The sequence below is a fragment of the Gobio gobio genome (assembly GCF_949357685.1).
Source record: "Gobio gobio genome assembly, chromosome: 12".
Taxonomy (NCBI): Eukaryota; Metazoa; Chordata; class Actinopteri; order Cypriniformes; family Gobionidae; genus Gobio; species Gobio gobio.
The window spans coordinates 27059215-27076218 of record NC_137105.1 but is presented as its reverse complement, the minus strand read 5'-3'; the positions used below and the strand labels follow the sequence as shown (position 1 = coordinate 27076218).

Genomic DNA, 17004 nt, shown 5'->3' with positions numbered 1-17004 from the left:
TTTTTAATATAGTTTTAATTACAGAGGATCTCAGATAGCCTGCTGCAAGACTAGCCAACAGTGAACACTAAACCAGGCTATTTAAATGTTGAGCAACAAAATTGACAAACAAAATGAGTGAACACTTTACTTACAGTTTGATTTGTAATATTTCTAGACTTGTATCTGTGGAATATCTAATCAGTGTTACCTTTTCTCCAAAATTTAACTGAAGTGCATCTTAAATCTTATCTGTTTTCCCTTGCTGTTTAGTGACACCCAGTGGCGAGTTTATGGTCAACCTATGACATACAGAAAATGAAGATGCACATACTAAAGAATGAATAAAAACAACACCTGAATATAAGAAAATGCAATGCAAGTGTCTTAAAGTGGAGATCAGTAACTGATTATATACAACACACAACACCTTATGCAGTACAAATGTTTTTTTTTATTGATAATTCACTGTCATTTCTTATTAAATAAAACAAGACAGATTGTAACATTCAGCTATTTAATTTAAAGAATAATATTCTAAATTAGTCACTTACAAAAAAAAGAGGGAACCAAAGCAGCACGGATTAAATCTTTTGTGGGCATAACACTTATAATGAGGCAATCTTGATAATTTATCTTGGCAAAGAATTTAGATAATTAGTGTCTTAATACAAGGATGAGAAATCATTCTACTGAAGAAATCCCATATGAATGGAATAGGAATGTCAATGTCCATCTCTGTGTCACTTACTCTGACATAAAACTGGATGTTCTTGATGGCATCTTTGAGGGTCTCAGTAATTTGTTTCACGAGAACTTCCAGCCGGTTCATTATAGATTCAATCCAAGCTTGGATGTCTTCATTTAGTTGCTCAGTGGTCATCTCAGCAAAAATGTCCTGGGCCTTGGCTTTGACAGTTTTATAATAGTCCTCAATAATTGCCCTGGACTTCTCAACCTGCTCAGTTATTTCACTTAGGATATTGGAATTGACAGCATCAGAGAAGACTTTAGAGATCCAGGATGAGAGCTTGTCAAGATCTTGAAATTTGATAGTGTTAAGGAGTTCCTCTGCTTTCTCCACACTTAATTTGAGGATTTCAGACAATTTCTGCACAATGGTCTCAAAGCTTAATTCTCTTAGATCCTTCACAATAGTGATCAATTGGCTTTGGATCTTCTGAAATGCAACATGGATGTCATCCAACACATCTCTTCCAGTGATAATATGGGTAGACCCAGGAATTATGACTTCTACTTCTCTAATATGTTCAATAACAGCTTTAGCATATGAGGTAAAGATATCTGGCACCCTTGTGATGGCCTCCTCGATGACATCAAAAATGAAGACACTGATTTTATTGTAGACCTCAAGTCCAGAGAGTTTCTCAATGTGTCCAGGAAGCTGGAACTGGGTGTCCCTCATAAATGAAATGGCTGCTTCCAGCAGGGTTTGAATATTGTTCTGGTATGCTCTTAGGATCATTACAATGTTGTCTGAAATCTTACTGCTGATTCCTGTGAGGTCCGCAGCAGCAATCTTTTCAGCTATCCTCTTGTACATGACTTTACCTTGATCCTTGATGTGATCAATGGTACTCTCTAGCTTCTCATACTTCTCGCTGATGCCATTGTAAACTGCAGTAATGTAATATGTTATGGTGTCTTTCAAATCCTTTAATGAAGCAACTTTCTCCTTCAGCCACAAAAGAATTTGACTAGGGAGCTCCTTGTTCCACTGTGTCTGGAAGCTCAGTCTGTTTGAGTTCTTTATCGCAATGTCAACCTTCAGAATGTCCACATTATCCTCAGACTGTAATAAAGAAACAGAAAATATTATAATCATGTCAACTTGTAATTGAACGTTCAAAGTATTATTAAGATATCAACAATTGATTGATATGAAAGATACACTTAATGTATAATAAATTGTTATATTCTGAAATGATAAACAGATGCTTACTAGGTTTGCAACAAAAAGTCTTCCTGTATGGTGGGATAAGTTCTTGCTCTGTAGCTGAAGACCAAGGAGTCCAGCAGATGGGGAAGATACAGAGACCGTAAGACCTTCTTCTGCATTTCCAGTTAATTTGTGGTAAAGCACAAATTTCCCATCTGGCAGATTGACTTTGGCAGCATTTGAAATGACAGCCTTCGATACGGTGTTGGCCTCAAGAAGTCCATTATAGTTGTTCTCAAAATATTGATGTTCCACAATCAGATTGGTAAACAATTTCATCCCTGAATTCATGCTAAAGGTGACAGAGCCACTGGTTTTGCCATTAAAAACACCAAACTCAGACATAGCCTTAGTTTCAAAGTGGGCAGCAAATTCCTCCTGATTGAGGATCTCAGCCTTTGTATTTATGGTGATCATAGCAGTTTTCACAGACAAGTCATAGGTCAGGTCTCCAATGACAGGGATCATAATTGAGTCCTTTATACTGGGAAGAGGGATCTTAGCCAAATAAGGACATTCGTATATATCAGATGAGATTTTGGCAGTTGCGAAAATGGGTATTTCAATTTTCCTAATAACAGAATTGAGGGCTGGCTGCATGTTGAACATCTCATGGTTCTTCACATACCTAAGCTTTGCATCCATATCAAAGGTCTGCTGAGGTGTGATCAAGATTGTTTTAAGACCTGTGTCCTCCCATAAAGAAAATTTCTCTACATGCAATGTTTCCTTGTTAATGAATGGGATAGTCAATTTAGGAATGTTAATTGGCAAGGTCAGCATATTAAAGTCAGCCTCACCATTGACTGATGCAGAGATCTGAATTTCCTTCTCGCCATTAGCCATACTGATATAATGAGAGTATTTATATTGATTGAACCTAGCAAGACCGGTCCAGCTGCCCTGTTGCACAGAGGGACTCAGAGTTAAAGTTATATCATTTTGTAAATCAACTTTACTGGACAACTTAAAGGGAAGCATCAGCTTTGTGCTTTCCTTGTTCTTGGTGTCAAAGATCATTTCAAAAGGCACAGCCTTGATGTTAATTGAGTTAGTAATGGTGCCTTCAACTTTGCCAATCAGTTCAGCATCATGAGACCCACTCAGCTCAAACATGAGTTCCTTCACACAAATCTGCCCTTTCACTGCTGCAATGCTTCTTTTGATGAAGGGGGTTTCTGTTTCTGCATGTACATTAAACTTAATCTGAGTCAAACCACCAGTCTCAGCATCCACTTTCTGCTTCATCTTGAGAAGACTACTCTCAGTGTCACCATTAAAGATCAGTTTTATGGACTCCACATTTATCACAATCTCCAAGTTACTCTGATGGGTTCCTTCATCAGAATAATCAAGGATAGAGTATTTTCCTTTGCCATCATTTCCAAGGGTGAGAGTGAATATGCCAGATTCCAGCTGAGCAGAAGCTTTTTGGGTCATTGTAGCTTCACTGAAGATGTTGGCCAATGGCATGTTCACAATGTGGATGTAAGAGGTATCAAAAGTACACGAGAAGCCATCCTCTGTGCTCAGAAATACATTGTTCACTAAGTCAGCAGTGTATGGTTCTGTGGTTGCCTTAGCTGTGGTCTTGGAAGATAACTGGGCAAAAACGTCATTGATGGACATGATTCCCTGGTGATCAAGGGAGAAAGCCATGTGATTGGCTTTCACTGTCTCAGTCAAGGACAGCTCTTTCATTCTAGGGATGTTAAGGTGAGCAGTGGCATCAAAGGTATAGGCCAGGAGATCAATGGGAGTCTGAAACTGAGAATTCAGGTTAGCTGTGATCTTGTCTGTTGAGTTTTTGAGTTCAGCGTTGGTCTTCAGAGTGTGCTCGGAGGATTTGATCTCAATCTCACCATGTAGCATTCCAAAGCAGGGGACTCTAATGAGGTCAGTGGCAATCTGCTTTACTTCATCAGCCAAGCTGTCAAAATCATAAGCAATCATTTCATTGACTTTGGTATTTAGTTGTTTTGTCAGCTCATTAATCTGTCCAAAGATTCTTTCAACCACTGGTTTTATGTCAAGAGAGTTTAGGTAACTTGTAGCTGATTGCATAATTTCCCTTAGCTCATATTGTTTCATTAAATCCACAGCATCATCAAGGATTTTCTCGACCGTTGCCTCAATCTCATATTCTGCCAAGACCTCATCAATTTTGCTGAAGATTTTATTTATCTTGGTGATAATGCCAGTTCTTCGGTCCAAACTCTCAATCAAGTTCCTTACAGTTTGCAGATTTTTGCCCATTCCCGTTACTATGTAGGAGGCGAAAAGTCTCACATCATCCAAGAACATATCTACATCAAAATGTTCAATTACCTGTGAAAGTTCAGTTCCTTTGCTGTCAATGTCATATTTATCATCAATGCCATGAAGCAGGTCAATGCTACGATCTTTCATGGTGAGCATTGCACTTTTAACCTCCCTTATGAGAACAGGCAGCTTCTCAATGAAAGGCAGGGAAATAAAATGACTATCACTGTTCTTCTCATATTGCAGAGCACTTGTGATAGCAAATTCCTGATTATCATTTGCTTTGTTCAAGAGGTTGGTGGACACGGTGCCTTTCAGTGCAATACCTATGTTCTTTGGAGTGTTGAAAAGTTCCAGGGAGTGGTCAACGGCATGGTCATTCAGCGTAGACTTCATATTCATGTTAAAATTCTGCTGCTGAGGGGTGATAGCGCTGGTTATTTTATGCTGGAAGTTAGTTTCAATGGAGTTTCCATTGTTCAACTGATGAGAGGTTGAGGCCTTGAATTCATGCTGGTGTGAGTAAGACGTAGGTTCAGCTTGAATGAGCAGCATGCTTTTCACCTGGCCACTGTGTTTTCCATACAGGTTGAGCGCTCCATCAGAGTTGAAGGAGGTCTCAACATTCACACTAAAAGGTTTTGCTTTAGTGAGGATGTTGCTCTCCAGACGAAGAGAGGGAGAGATGAAGCGCACATCATTGCTGAACTTTGTTGAAAATCCAACAATCTCAAACTCAGAGCTCTGAGTCATTTGATTGCCCAAGAGTTTTCCATTGGTGCTGCATTTTGCAGTGGCTGTCAGGTCAACATAGGTGATCTCATATTTATGTCTGAGTTCCTCTTCACCAAATGCCCCTTTCAGAGTTCCAGTAACTTCCATCCTGTAGGGCTTTGCCATCACCTGGGCATCATTGATAAAGTTGACACCAATGACTTTAAGTTCATTGTTGACATTTAAAGATGCTGTAAAGTCATGTATGTCTACTACAATGTTGTGCTTGTAGAAGTTGTTCTCATTCAGAAAACTGTCAGACTCAGAGCGGATGGCCAGAGATTTGAGGGTAAGTATCAGAGAGTCTGTGTTTTCTATTTTCATCTCCTGATGTGATGCAATTAAGTTGTTAGAGAGGTTCAGGCCATCTTCATTCAACTTGAAATTGATTCTGTTTCTAGTGTTGACGTTGAAAATGTCACCCTCATACATACTGTTTAGGTATACCTCTGAGCTTGAAAGTCTTCCCTCAACTTTGAGTTCAGCACTGTTCTCATGGACTGTTCCCTTGGTAGAGACAGACATTGCAGCACCAGTGGTTGTAATGCCACCATGGAAAATGTTTTCAAAGTTCAGAGAGCTGACCTGAGCATTGGTGGTACAGCTAGTGCTCAGGCCGTCTTTGGTGAATGACAGGGTGCCCTTGTTGGAGGCACGGTTGGCAGCAAAGCTGATAGTGACATCAGTATTAAGCTCCAGTCCCTGGGTGTTCAGGGATCCAGCAAGCTGGGAGAAAGCTCGGTTTGTGTTGTCTTCAGCCTGGGACTCTATCCTGAGAGTGACTTCCTTCGTGGTTGCTGTGAAGTCTACTTGATTTTGAAGCTTTTGCTCATTAGCTTTGGTGACAGAATCAGACATAATGGTAAACTGAGCATCTTTCAGTTCAATGTTGAACTTGGTGGTGTGATGGACTGGGTCATTCTCTATATCAGTGTTCGACTCAAATAAAAGTTCTCCGTTGACTGCTGCAGCTTTCATCTTGTTTTTGATTTGGAGAATGGGACATCTGACCATGAAAGTGGATTCAGCTTTTGCCTCTCTGTTTTTGGGTTGAAGTATAAAGGTTTGGGTGGCAGTGGTGCTAGCAGACATTGATCCTACTTTTAGCGATCCATCTAAACTGCCATCACCTGAGATTTCAGAAGAGACTAAAGCCTGGGTTATGTATATCATGGACATCTGCATACCCAGAGGGCTGAAGGCTTCAATCTTGTAATTTCCTGTTGTTTTCACTGCATCTGTGATTTTGGCTGTTTCCAGTAGGCTCACATTTGCATCTAAGAGCTTATGCTTCAGGGAAGAAATTATGTCAAACTTCGCAGTGTCCTCTGAGATGCCAGCAGTTTGTGCAGATCCTGCATGTAACAGATATTGAAATTAAAGAAATTATAGAATTTTTTTTTTACAAGACCAATATCAATAAACTAAAATCATGTATCATGTATAATGCATGTACAGTATGCATGTGTTTACCTTCCACAGTAAAGGCAAGAAGTTCCAAAGGGCTGTTAGCAACAACTTTGTAGCCTGCAATGTAGCTAGACTTATTGACAGTGTTGTTGCCACCAGAGAAAACCGCCTCTATATCATAAAAGTTAGTGCTCACTTTTGCAGATACCTCTACCATTCCGAGAAGAGGCATTGATAGATCATAGCTTGAGGGGATGGAGAAGGTTGGTAGACTGAACTCTTTAGAGGGCAGCATTAGACCAATTTGAGGCATAGTTAGGTCGGGGGTGGCTATAGTGGGAGGGATTTTCAGGTCCTCAGATGTCTTTCCACCAAGAGGCAAAGGAATGGTGAAAGTGACACGATCTTTGTTGAACTTGTATTTGAAAATGCTCTCACTGTAAAGTGAATACAAATGATTTGGAAGTGAATGGATATGTACCTTTGTAGTTGGATTATGTAGAGTAAAAAAAGTTAGCATTAATCTTACCTGTTCATGAACACCCTCTCAGGCATAGATGGAATAACCAACTCAGGAATGTTCTCTCTTAATGTCTTAATGTAGGGCACATCAGAAGCAATTTTATCCATCCAAATGTGGTAAGCCTATACAATTAATGAACAAAGTGGAATGAACATCCTTAATTTTTTTTATGAATACTGTTTTAAATTGAAATTTCATACAATCATACCTCCCAGAGTTTTGCATAAATGTGACGGAGCTTCATGTCAGTCTTGACAACTTTATGTTCCATGATGTCACCAAAGACCTGATCCAAACGACTTTGAAGAAGTGCTGCATTAGGCATTAGCTTCTGTATCTCGGAGTCTATGTCAGACTTCATCTCCATCTTCATCTCATCTTTAGCTGTTGTAAAAGCAAATTTTCACTTGTTATATCTGACATAAGAAAATAAATATTTACTGATTGATGATTGATTTAATACAATACATATTTTAAATTAATAATCAAGAGTTTGCAAAAACAGTGACAGGATCCAATACCATATTGGAAGGTAATCGTCTGCACAGAGTTGGTCTCTGGGAGCTTGATGTGACTCTTGAGTTCCAGGGTTATATCTTCAACACAGTTCAGGGTGGCAGTAAGAGTGCCCTCAGTGTTAAGTGAGGGCACAATCAACTGAGCTTCCAGCAAGCCATCTTTCATGGTATCGAGCCTGTTATTAGCAGAAACTTGTCTTTAGATGAAAGGAAATATGAATTTTGGTTGTCCATCAACAAGGGTTTTAAAAAGTTATTTGGATCTCTACTTACTTTACACGACCAATGAGGGATAACTGGTGAATATTTTTGTTGGAGATATCAATGGTGATCTTCTTTCCCTTGGCAAAACTGTCAGTGACACCAACTTTGATTCCAGCTTCAATATCATAGTCTGGAATCGCAATGCCGGTGGTGAGAATATTCTTGTTCCTGTTGTACTTAATAGTAGCGGATGCCTCTGTGGGCTTATTACCTTAGGATTAGAAAAGAAAAAAAGTAATTAACCTAAAACCCATTTTTTTTTAAATCTCCACCTTTGAACAATTTAGAGATGTGGTTTATTTAATATAGCAAATTAGTCATGATTTAAAATTCACTGTTGTTAAGTATACATGCCTTCTGCTTCGAAAATCATTTTCAGAGAATCAACTTTCTGGCGGCCTTCCTTGCCCTCGTTCAAGAGTTCGTAGGCAATAGTTGCAGTGTACTCAGTGATGTCACCAGTGGGCTGGATACCCAAAACAAAACTGTCGTAAAGTAATCATTTTAGTTTAACAAGAGTTGAAAATGGAAGTAGATGAATGATTTAGTGTGTTTTTGCAAGGAAAAAGTTTGATTCTTACTTGGACTCTCCACTGAGAGGAAAGTATGGAGAATTTCTCTCAGCTCTAGAATTAAGTATGGTGGTGCAGTAATTGATTCCAGAGATAAGGGGGCTGCAGTGCGCTATGGCCGTCCTGTCACCTGTGTCAGGAACAAGTGTGACCTGGGTTTTGGACACCATCACTAGCTTGTTGCTATTTGTGAAAAATGACAAGAGGTTTCCCATTATGTCTTTGTTAAACAGCTGACTTGACCAGATTTGTTGAAAGCTGATGCCATTTCTCTATGTATATTTTCTTTATATGTATAAAGATTATACATTTAAAATAAAGCATTGGAGTATGTTTCAAGATATATAGCACAAAGCTACCTGACTCTGAAGAGTTCAGTTGTACCCTTAGGTGCCGGGATAGACAGCTTTATTTGACCATCGCCCTTAGTGATTTTGGCATTAAAAGAGCTTTCATGGAACATATTAGTGTGCATTTCCACAGCAGAGACAACAAACTTGGGGATATGGACTCCCATTCGGGTGACAAATTCTACTGCCATGGAGGGTGAAAAGGACAGTTCATGCTGTGAAAAGAACAGGGAAACATGTGTAATGCTAATAAACAGGACAGTAATAAGATGAAACATAGTTTGTAAAATTTGAATACATTAACCATCTATCTATTAAACAGATAGTAATCAGGGGAAAAATGTAATACCCTGCCAGGCTCAATGCGAAGACCACCCTCAACACCAGGTGCAAAAGTCCCAGACAGAGCAAATTTCAGGGGGAATCCAGAGGCAGTTGGAAGGAAGAACTCATTATCCATAAAGATGTAGTGAGCAAAGATGCTCTGATCTCCAGACATTAATACCTTTGTAATCTATTGACACAGGAATAATATGTATGATTTTTGCATGTATAGCACCTGAAAAACAACTATTCTCAACAAGACAACAATTCTCAACAAGTATCACAAAACAAATCTTGACAATACCAATATGCTGTCCAATATATGAGCTAATATATACATATGATATGCATGTAAAATGCAACATATTGTATATACATACCCAAGCAGGTGAGTACTTGAGGGCCTGAATATATGTGGCCATCCTATCAACAATAGCTGTCAGTTCATTGGTACTCTTGATGTATCCCAATTCATTCCCAATGATCCTTAAGTAAGCCATGGTCTCTGGTGAGTCCTGGTTGAACAGGTCCTTTGCAAGCTTGTTAAAATTGCGCACCATTTCCCTTATAATGTTCTCAGGAACCTGTCAAAGAGTAGGACCTGATATTATCTAGTCTTAGATGAATGCATCAAAAACTCAATCATGCAAGAAATCACATTGTTAGGGTTGGAATAAGCAATGGATATCAGTACCTGTCTCTTAGTTTTTTCTGTTCTCAGAGGGTCAACCCATTCTTGCAGAAACTCATTGATTTTGTTTGGCATTTTGTCCCCAACCCAGTACATTGCCTTGGAAATCGTATCAGGGAAGAAGCCATTGCTTCCAAAGAGGGTCTCAACAGTTGGTTCAAATCCTTTGCCGTCCATACCAAACTTGGTGACCAAAAAATAATAATAATAATTTTTAAATTCTAAATGTCACATGCGTATGCAACAAGTACAAAAAAATAAAGGATAGGAACAAACAATTAGAAATAATTAAAACATATAATAATAGTTTCACAATTAACTAATTACAAGTACATATCACATGAAGATTCCTACCTCAATAAAGTCAAGGTTGTAACTGAAGGCTTTAAGTGTTGTCTCCAGCATAACCTCTCTGGGCAGCTGGCTGCTGGGATCAAAGATGATGCTTCCCTGCGTGCTGGAGCCCATGACATCCTTTCCTGGCATAAATGTGTCCATCTTATAGTTACGAGAAAGCTGAGTGTAGTTTGCATGGGTAAGCACCTCATCATCCTGCATGACCTTGACTATTCTTTTGCCCAACCTGTGAAGAAAAAAAAATGTGTTAAGGAGAGGATAAAGAGCAAGCTGAAATTGTAGATAGCAAATTATGTGCAATGATATGTTTTAAATGCAGTCTAAATAAAACAAACTGAGAAACATACTCTTGAATTTCAGGATCCCTGGAATGAATAATGTTGTAGACATGAGATGCCACAAAGGACTTGACTTGCACATTCTGGTCCTGGGTAAGGATCTTCTTCACAACCTCCAGGTCGCTTGCCTCTGGCTTTTTCATCAAGATAAGATATGCAGCCAGTCTCTTCTGAACAGCACCTTTGGCATAAAGGGCCACTCTCTGAATGTTGGAACGGACCTGAGCATGAAAAAGATTGATGTGTGAAGTTGATTTGTCTTACTGTGATAGTTCCACACAATTGGTTCTGAAGAAATAGAAATAGTTAAAATACAGCAATACTTACATCGGGAGTCACAGACATACGTCTAAAAGCCTGGATGGCAGACATCTGAACGGATAGGGTTGTGGCAGGCTGTCTCATGCACTTAAGCAGGGTGGTCTTCATGTTGGGATCAGCTGCTTCCATAGCCTCTCCCATGTTTCCAATCACCTAAACAGGGCAGATTATAATAATTATAATAATAACAATCATTTGTTTTCCAAGTGTGAAAATGTCCAGGAATATAGATGTGCAAGCACACACCCTTAGGGTCAAGAAGGTCAGATCTTTCTCGCCAGCACAGTCAGCACCAAGTATGGAGTTAATGAAGTTATACACCTCAAGAATCTCAGAGGTGAGCTGACGTTCAGCTTGGAAGTGCCTGAAGGGATATATTATATGTTGTCAGTTACAGTGGGCAAATCCTGACAAAAGCCTTTTGGATCCCCCCCAAGCATGGGAAATCAATGCATGTTCTGTGCTGGAAGTGAAAGATTCAATAAGAACGTAAATGGTCTAGAAACGGAAAAAGAGTTTGCTTACCGCCTTACAGCATTGCTGAGAGCATACATTATTGGCTTGCTCTGCTTGGTCTGGGCAATCTCCAATATGTCTTTCACCAAAAGGCCAGTAGGGCTGTGCATCATTCCTAGAGCATAGACAGCAGCATCTACCTCGATGGCATCAGCGTCAAAGGTCTTCAGGATACTGAACATGGTACTTCCACACTCTGGGGTACCACACTGAGTCAAAGCCTGCCAGGTCAAGAGCTTGTCCTCCTCCACCATCTGAGTAATGGTCTGCTGCAAAACCTCATGCTCAAGTCCACGGAGTTCAGATACCAAACTCTGGAATGTGTTGGCCCTTTGCTGGCGATCTGGTTTGTCGTTCACGGATTTAAGCTCCCTAAAGAAGAACAGCAGAGCCTCTGAGGTCTGGACTGGGGCTTTATCATCTATTGCTTCTAGAACCAAGTCCTTGGGGTTAGTAGAACCTGTATTGTAGAGAGCGGGACGATATGTGAGTACAAGGCTGCATAGTCAGAATGGGGGGTGGTGGTAATCTATTTGAGATACAGTTAAACTGGGAATACTCACTGTAATCAAAAACTCTGTCATTGATCTTGCTGGTTTCCTGAAGAGTTAGGATTTGTTTCACAAGAGAAGAGATACCATACTTATTCCTGCAAAGGAAATTAAATACATTTAAATGAATCAGTTGTACACTTATGCAGGTACAGTGCATTAGGAAATGTAGCTAGTGATATGATGTCAGTGTCACTCACTGGTAAGAGAAGGGAAGGAATATGTGCTTCTCTGTGCACGTGGCAGAGGTCATGTGCTTCTTTTGGTTGTCGAACTTATAGTTGCAGGTCTGGGTACTGCCAATCAGCTTGGACAGAGGGTATTGCTGTTGATAAACACAAATAAATGTAAGTACATTATCTGTTTTTTGAAAAATATGAGAACCGTTTTTTCCCCCTGTTGTTGTATAATATAATTCTTTTGTCAATATTGGTTAGAGGTAACTTGCCTAATCTTTAAGTAATTGTTTAAACATTTGGTAATTGGTAAATTAATGGAACAAATGCATTTAATTTAATTTACAAATAAAAAGCTAAGAGGCAATAATTGCAAGATTGAACCAGCAGAGGGTGTTATAAAAAAAAACTGATTGTCTCACCAAACCAGTGATGATGGCAAGAGGGCTGGTGTGGCTTCTTTGGGTTTTGAAAGTATCACATCCTGACAGGTCCCTAGTGATGGTGACATCAGTGATAATATCTTCCTTGGTATTGACCTTGACATCAGTGGCACAGATTCCATGGACAGTAACCTAGATGAAATAAGGAAATCTAAATCAATGCAAAAATAAATGTTTGTGTACAGGCTTACAACAAACTTTTACAGATCCCCACTTACTTTCAGTCACTGTTTACTAGCCCGGACTCCTTTGTATACAGATGTGACGTAATGACGCAAAGACAAACAATGGAAGCTTGCATTTCCCGCGGAAAGCTACCAGTACCACTCAAATTATAACACCTTTTAACAAACTTACCGCTGTGAATTTAAGACAGACTGCAGCTTTAAATTAAGTAATGGTGTAGTGGGGATTGGGTGCATGATAGAGAAAGGATATTGTTTAATTACTGCCTTTGTTTTATGTAAAATTATAATAATAATTATACTAAGCAAATATGCAAAAGCTAGCCTCAACACTTTTCACCAAATCCTGAGAGTACTAACATAATTGTTTCAAACCTGTCATTGATGATATAGTGGCAATGTAATGGATATTGATGATATAGTGGCAATGTAATAGATATAATGAAATTGTCTCCTATCAGCAAAGTACTTCAAGATTACCTTGTTGTTCATTGGAATGGGGGTTATGCGCAACAAACTTCCGTACTCTGTAAAACAGGTCTCATCACTTCTGGGTTAGGTATTTTGTATGTGCTTCATTAAATATAGAGCCGTTTTATAGAGCCTTCTTCAACGATAAGCATAACCAATGTTCATCGCATATGAAGATTATTATCTAAAATAGTTTTTATTTTTCTTCTTCCCACTAACATTTAGATATTTAAATCAAATAAAACAGCAACAATAAAAATAACTAGCTAGTTTAGCTGATTACCTTAATAGTCCATAGATATCGGCATCAGTTCATACTGTTGTTAACACGTTTTTTTTACGAGAAGCTGATGCAATGCGACCGGTTTTCCTGTTTGTACATGTGATATATGGCATAAAGCCTATTTATTATTCCAGATAGGAAGATTCATTGCTTCTCTGCTCAGTTATGAAATGGGTGTCCATAACAAAAAATTTTAAAAATTCAATTAATCTAACAAGTTCAACATACAATAAAGGCAATTAATACCTTTACAGATTAGTGCCTTTAAGGAAGAAGTATTATGTACCATGTCTTTGCTCTGCTCCTTCTCCATGACAGGCACAATCAGAGCAGAGATGATACCCCTCTTGAAGTTGAGAATGTTGGTTTCATCACCCTCAGGATAGAGTTTCACACCAGTTTCACCCTCAACTACAAACTTTAGTACATTCCTGTTCAAAGAGAATTAATGGCTGTTGAATCACTTGTTGGGGTTCTGGTCAATTTTAAAATCAATTTATTATAACCTGGAGACCAAAGTATAGTTCACAATGCTTCAACAAACACAAACTTTACTTGTTGTTGCCAAAAGCAACTAAAAAATATTTAAAAGGTCAGTGTTTGTTTGGGCATTGTAAATAGGGGAGCGCGGGGCACAACGTAACACATGCCAGAATGACGAAACTTAGTGCATTTACTAGTTGCCATATCAACATTATTTAGAGAAAAAATGGCGCCAAAATTTAAAAATCTCTGGAAGATATTACTGAACATGCATTTAACCACAGCAAAAGTAAATTTCTTACTTAAGTTTAGTTTTCATCTCTTTTTTTTTGTGTTTATTTAAAATAAGACAAATCCGATATTATTTTAATCTTATATCTGTTATTTAACAGTTGAGATCGTTCTTTAATGCTGATCTAAACAGCAGAAGACACGAGTCGCGATTTAAATCCCAGTTGTGCAGGTGGGGTGCGTTGTAACATTGCGTTACAATGAGCCCCTATTAGAAATATGCCATTATATTCTATACTTTTATGAATTCTTTTGAGAAACCATGAGAAAAGGGTGAATAATGACTGAGAGTTAATGTTATGAAATTATTAATTATTATTATGTTTTGAACTATGTTGTATAGCTGTATTTAGCGATGCGTTTGTAGTCAAACTAAAAAATGCTTGTATTTTTAATGATTAAAAAAATGCCATTATTTTATTTTAAAAAGTTAATAATTGTATTTTGTTGACAAAATATTTTAGTTGGTCTTGTATATTTTTTTGATTAAATCAGGTAACATTTTAAGCTGTTATTTGGTCATGTTACATTGTGCCCCGCCACATGTTACAATGTACCCCACCTATGGGGCATGTTGTCACATTTCATTCATTCTTTTTTGGTAAATCAAGAAAAAAGTATACACTGTATTAACGAAACAAAACCACATAATTGTACTAGACATGTGTGCAATTAATGTGGGAAACAATAAATACTCTGAACCCCAAGTGGATTTACACAAACTGAGAAAGTCAAAAAACGTTAGGTTGTGCCCCGCTCTCCCCTAATGTATAGTATTTTTCATTTTCTGGCTGGTAAGGGAAACTTAAACATACTTTTCCATGGCAGATTGGAAGGGTTGGGCCTCAGCAGCAGGTGAATAGATGGGCGCTCCATTTGCATCTGTTCCGACCACCTCAGTTAGGGAGCACTCACTCGTCCGGAGTTCAAAGCTGCATGCCAAAGGCACATCAATTTCAACCTATGGATGAAAGAGTGTTAATATCTTTATAGAATGAAAAAGAGGAGGGGGAAAACAGAAAAGACATAGTCACATAATCAGACATAATCATTGTATATTTAAACATGATTTCTCAAATTTCAATGTACCTTGCAGGACAATTTGGGGCCATTCATGACAGGAGAGGTCCCAGTAACCCTGTTTTGGATCTCTGCTTCATACTGATATGTATATTTTTTGTAGATCTTAAATCTTTTAGATACTGTAAATAAAATAAATACAAGGTCAATTCAAAAAGTATATATTTGAAACAATAATCACACGCTGATAAACAATAATTTGGTAACACTTTCAGTAAGGTTTCCGGTAAGTAACACTTTACAATAAGGTTTCATTAGTTAACATTAGTTAACTACATTAGTTAACATGAATTATGAAATGCACTTATAAAGCCTTTATTTATCTTTGTTAATGTGAATTTCAACATTTAATAATCCATTATTAAAATCTTGTTAACATTAGTTAATGCACTGTGAACTAACATGAACAAACCATGAACATCTGTATTTTTATTAACTAACATTAACAAAGATTAACTTATACAGTAACAAATGTACTGCTCATGGTTAGTTCATGTTAGTTAATACATTAACTAATGTTAACTAATGAAACCTTATTGTAAAGTGTTACCAGGTAAGTGTTACCAAGTGTTATACTGTAAATAAAATACATACAAAATCAATTTAAAAAGTATATATTTGAAACAATAATCACACGCTGATAAACAATCATTTGGTAACACTTTACAATAAGGTTTCCTTTGTTAACATTGAGTACATTCGTTAACATGAACTAACAATGAAAAATAATTCTACAGCATGTATTAGGTTGTTACTGTTATTTTCAACTTTTACTAATACATATTAAAATTAAAAGGTGTATTAACATTAGTAAAATTATTAAACTGTGACTAACATGAATACACAATGAACAATTGTATATTCATTAACAAAATATATTTAAAAAAATGTGGATTGTTTTGATAGAATGTAAATGTAATATAATGTCTGAATATACATTTTGTCTTATGGCACATGGTAGACTTTTTCTTTCTTTTTCTTAGAGGTCAATTCATCAGATTATTATTTAAAATATTACTTATTAAATTGCATTACATATTACATTGTTTTATCTAATCAAGATGAGCAATAAGAAATATGGACACTGATATCCTGACTAAAGAACTGTCTGTTGTTGATAAAGAGTACATGGTAGCCCAGGTTACAGTGATCTCATTTATTGAGGGTTCAAAGTAAGTGACAACAACAATTGGTACAGTGAGTCCAACAGGTAAAAGGTCAGGATAAATGATAGGGAACTTTAACATGTGTGACTCAGACATCTCGAATACAAATCAAATTTAATTAAAGGATTAAAAAGAAAGAAAGAAAAATACTTACAGTGACATCCTGGATGAGAATTTGACTCAATTTCTTGTTCTGGTGAGAAAGTCATTATGTAATTACATTAAACATAACATTAAAAGATAATGTATTTCGATTTTGAAAAATAAAATTAAGGTGAATTTAACCTTTCAAACAACTTTATCATTAATAACATTAATAGCCTTGAAATAATATAAAATGCTAAAAACTGAATATAGGATACATAGGACAAAGAAAAATAAATAAAAGATTTTCAGTGCATGTAGATTGTAGCATTAATGCCCCAGAATGCAAAGGAACTTTATACTCACGGGCTATGGCATAAGCGCCAAGCAGCAGCAATAGGCAGAGCTTCATACTCCCCATGCTGGGTCAGAAGAAGCTCAGAAGCCCTGAAACTAAAGCGAGTCTTCCTTCAAACGGAGACTGGCGGTGATCCTCTGGCGTGCATCTTTTATACTCCGGTCTATTCAGAGTTGCAAAAGGTCCAAAGTTCCATCAGCCAGTGTGGCAGGCCAAAGGCAAAAGTTGTTTCATAAACATCACCCAAGACTTGCCCGTCAGCAATAGAACTGAT

At 37.6% G+C, this 17004-nt stretch overlaps 1 protein-coding gene across 1 annotated transcript; it reads right to left on the bottom strand.

Annotated features, from left to right (window-relative positions):
• Positions 1-414: 414 nt before the first annotated feature.
• Positions 415-16855, bottom strand: LOC307134567 (apolipoprotein B-100-like). The gene is made up of 26 exons (XM_079830425.1): positions 16739-16855; positions 16443-16481; positions 15132-15244; positions 14858-15003; positions 13555-13699; positions 12309-12461; positions 11911-12035; positions 11723-11808; positions 11169-11619; positions 10890-11007; positions 10650-10796; positions 10332-10543; positions 9982-10210; positions 9631-9810; positions 9317-9520; positions 8962-9126; positions 8622-8827; positions 8272-8445; positions 8045-8175; positions 7700-7901; positions 7430-7602; positions 7117-7292; positions 6915-7030; positions 6449-6822; positions 1943-6330; positions 415-1792 (listed from the first exon to the last, which is right to left on the bottom strand). The coding sequence occupies exons 1-26, from the start codon at positions 16791-16793 to the stop codon at positions 629-631; spliced, it is 9672 nt and encodes a 3223-aa protein (XP_079686551.1). The 5' UTR covers positions 16794-16855; the 3' UTR covers positions 415-628.
• Positions 16856-17004: the final 149 nt, after the last annotated feature.

Bases quoted from the DNA above. Each gene is read 5' to 3' on its own strand.
- LOC307134567 (XM_079830425.1), bottom strand. From the start codon at position 16,793: ATGGGGAGTATGAAGCTCTGCCTATTGCTGCTGCTTGGCGCTTATGCC. The intron at 12,036-12,308 runs GTGAGACAATCA...GTTTATCAACAG, and splicing joins TTGCCATCATCACTGGTTTG to CAATACCCTCTGTCCAAGCT. The intron at 7,603-7,699 runs GTAAGTAGAGAT...TGCTAATAACAG, and splicing joins TCCCTCATTGGTCGTGTAAA to GCTCGATACCATGAAAGATG.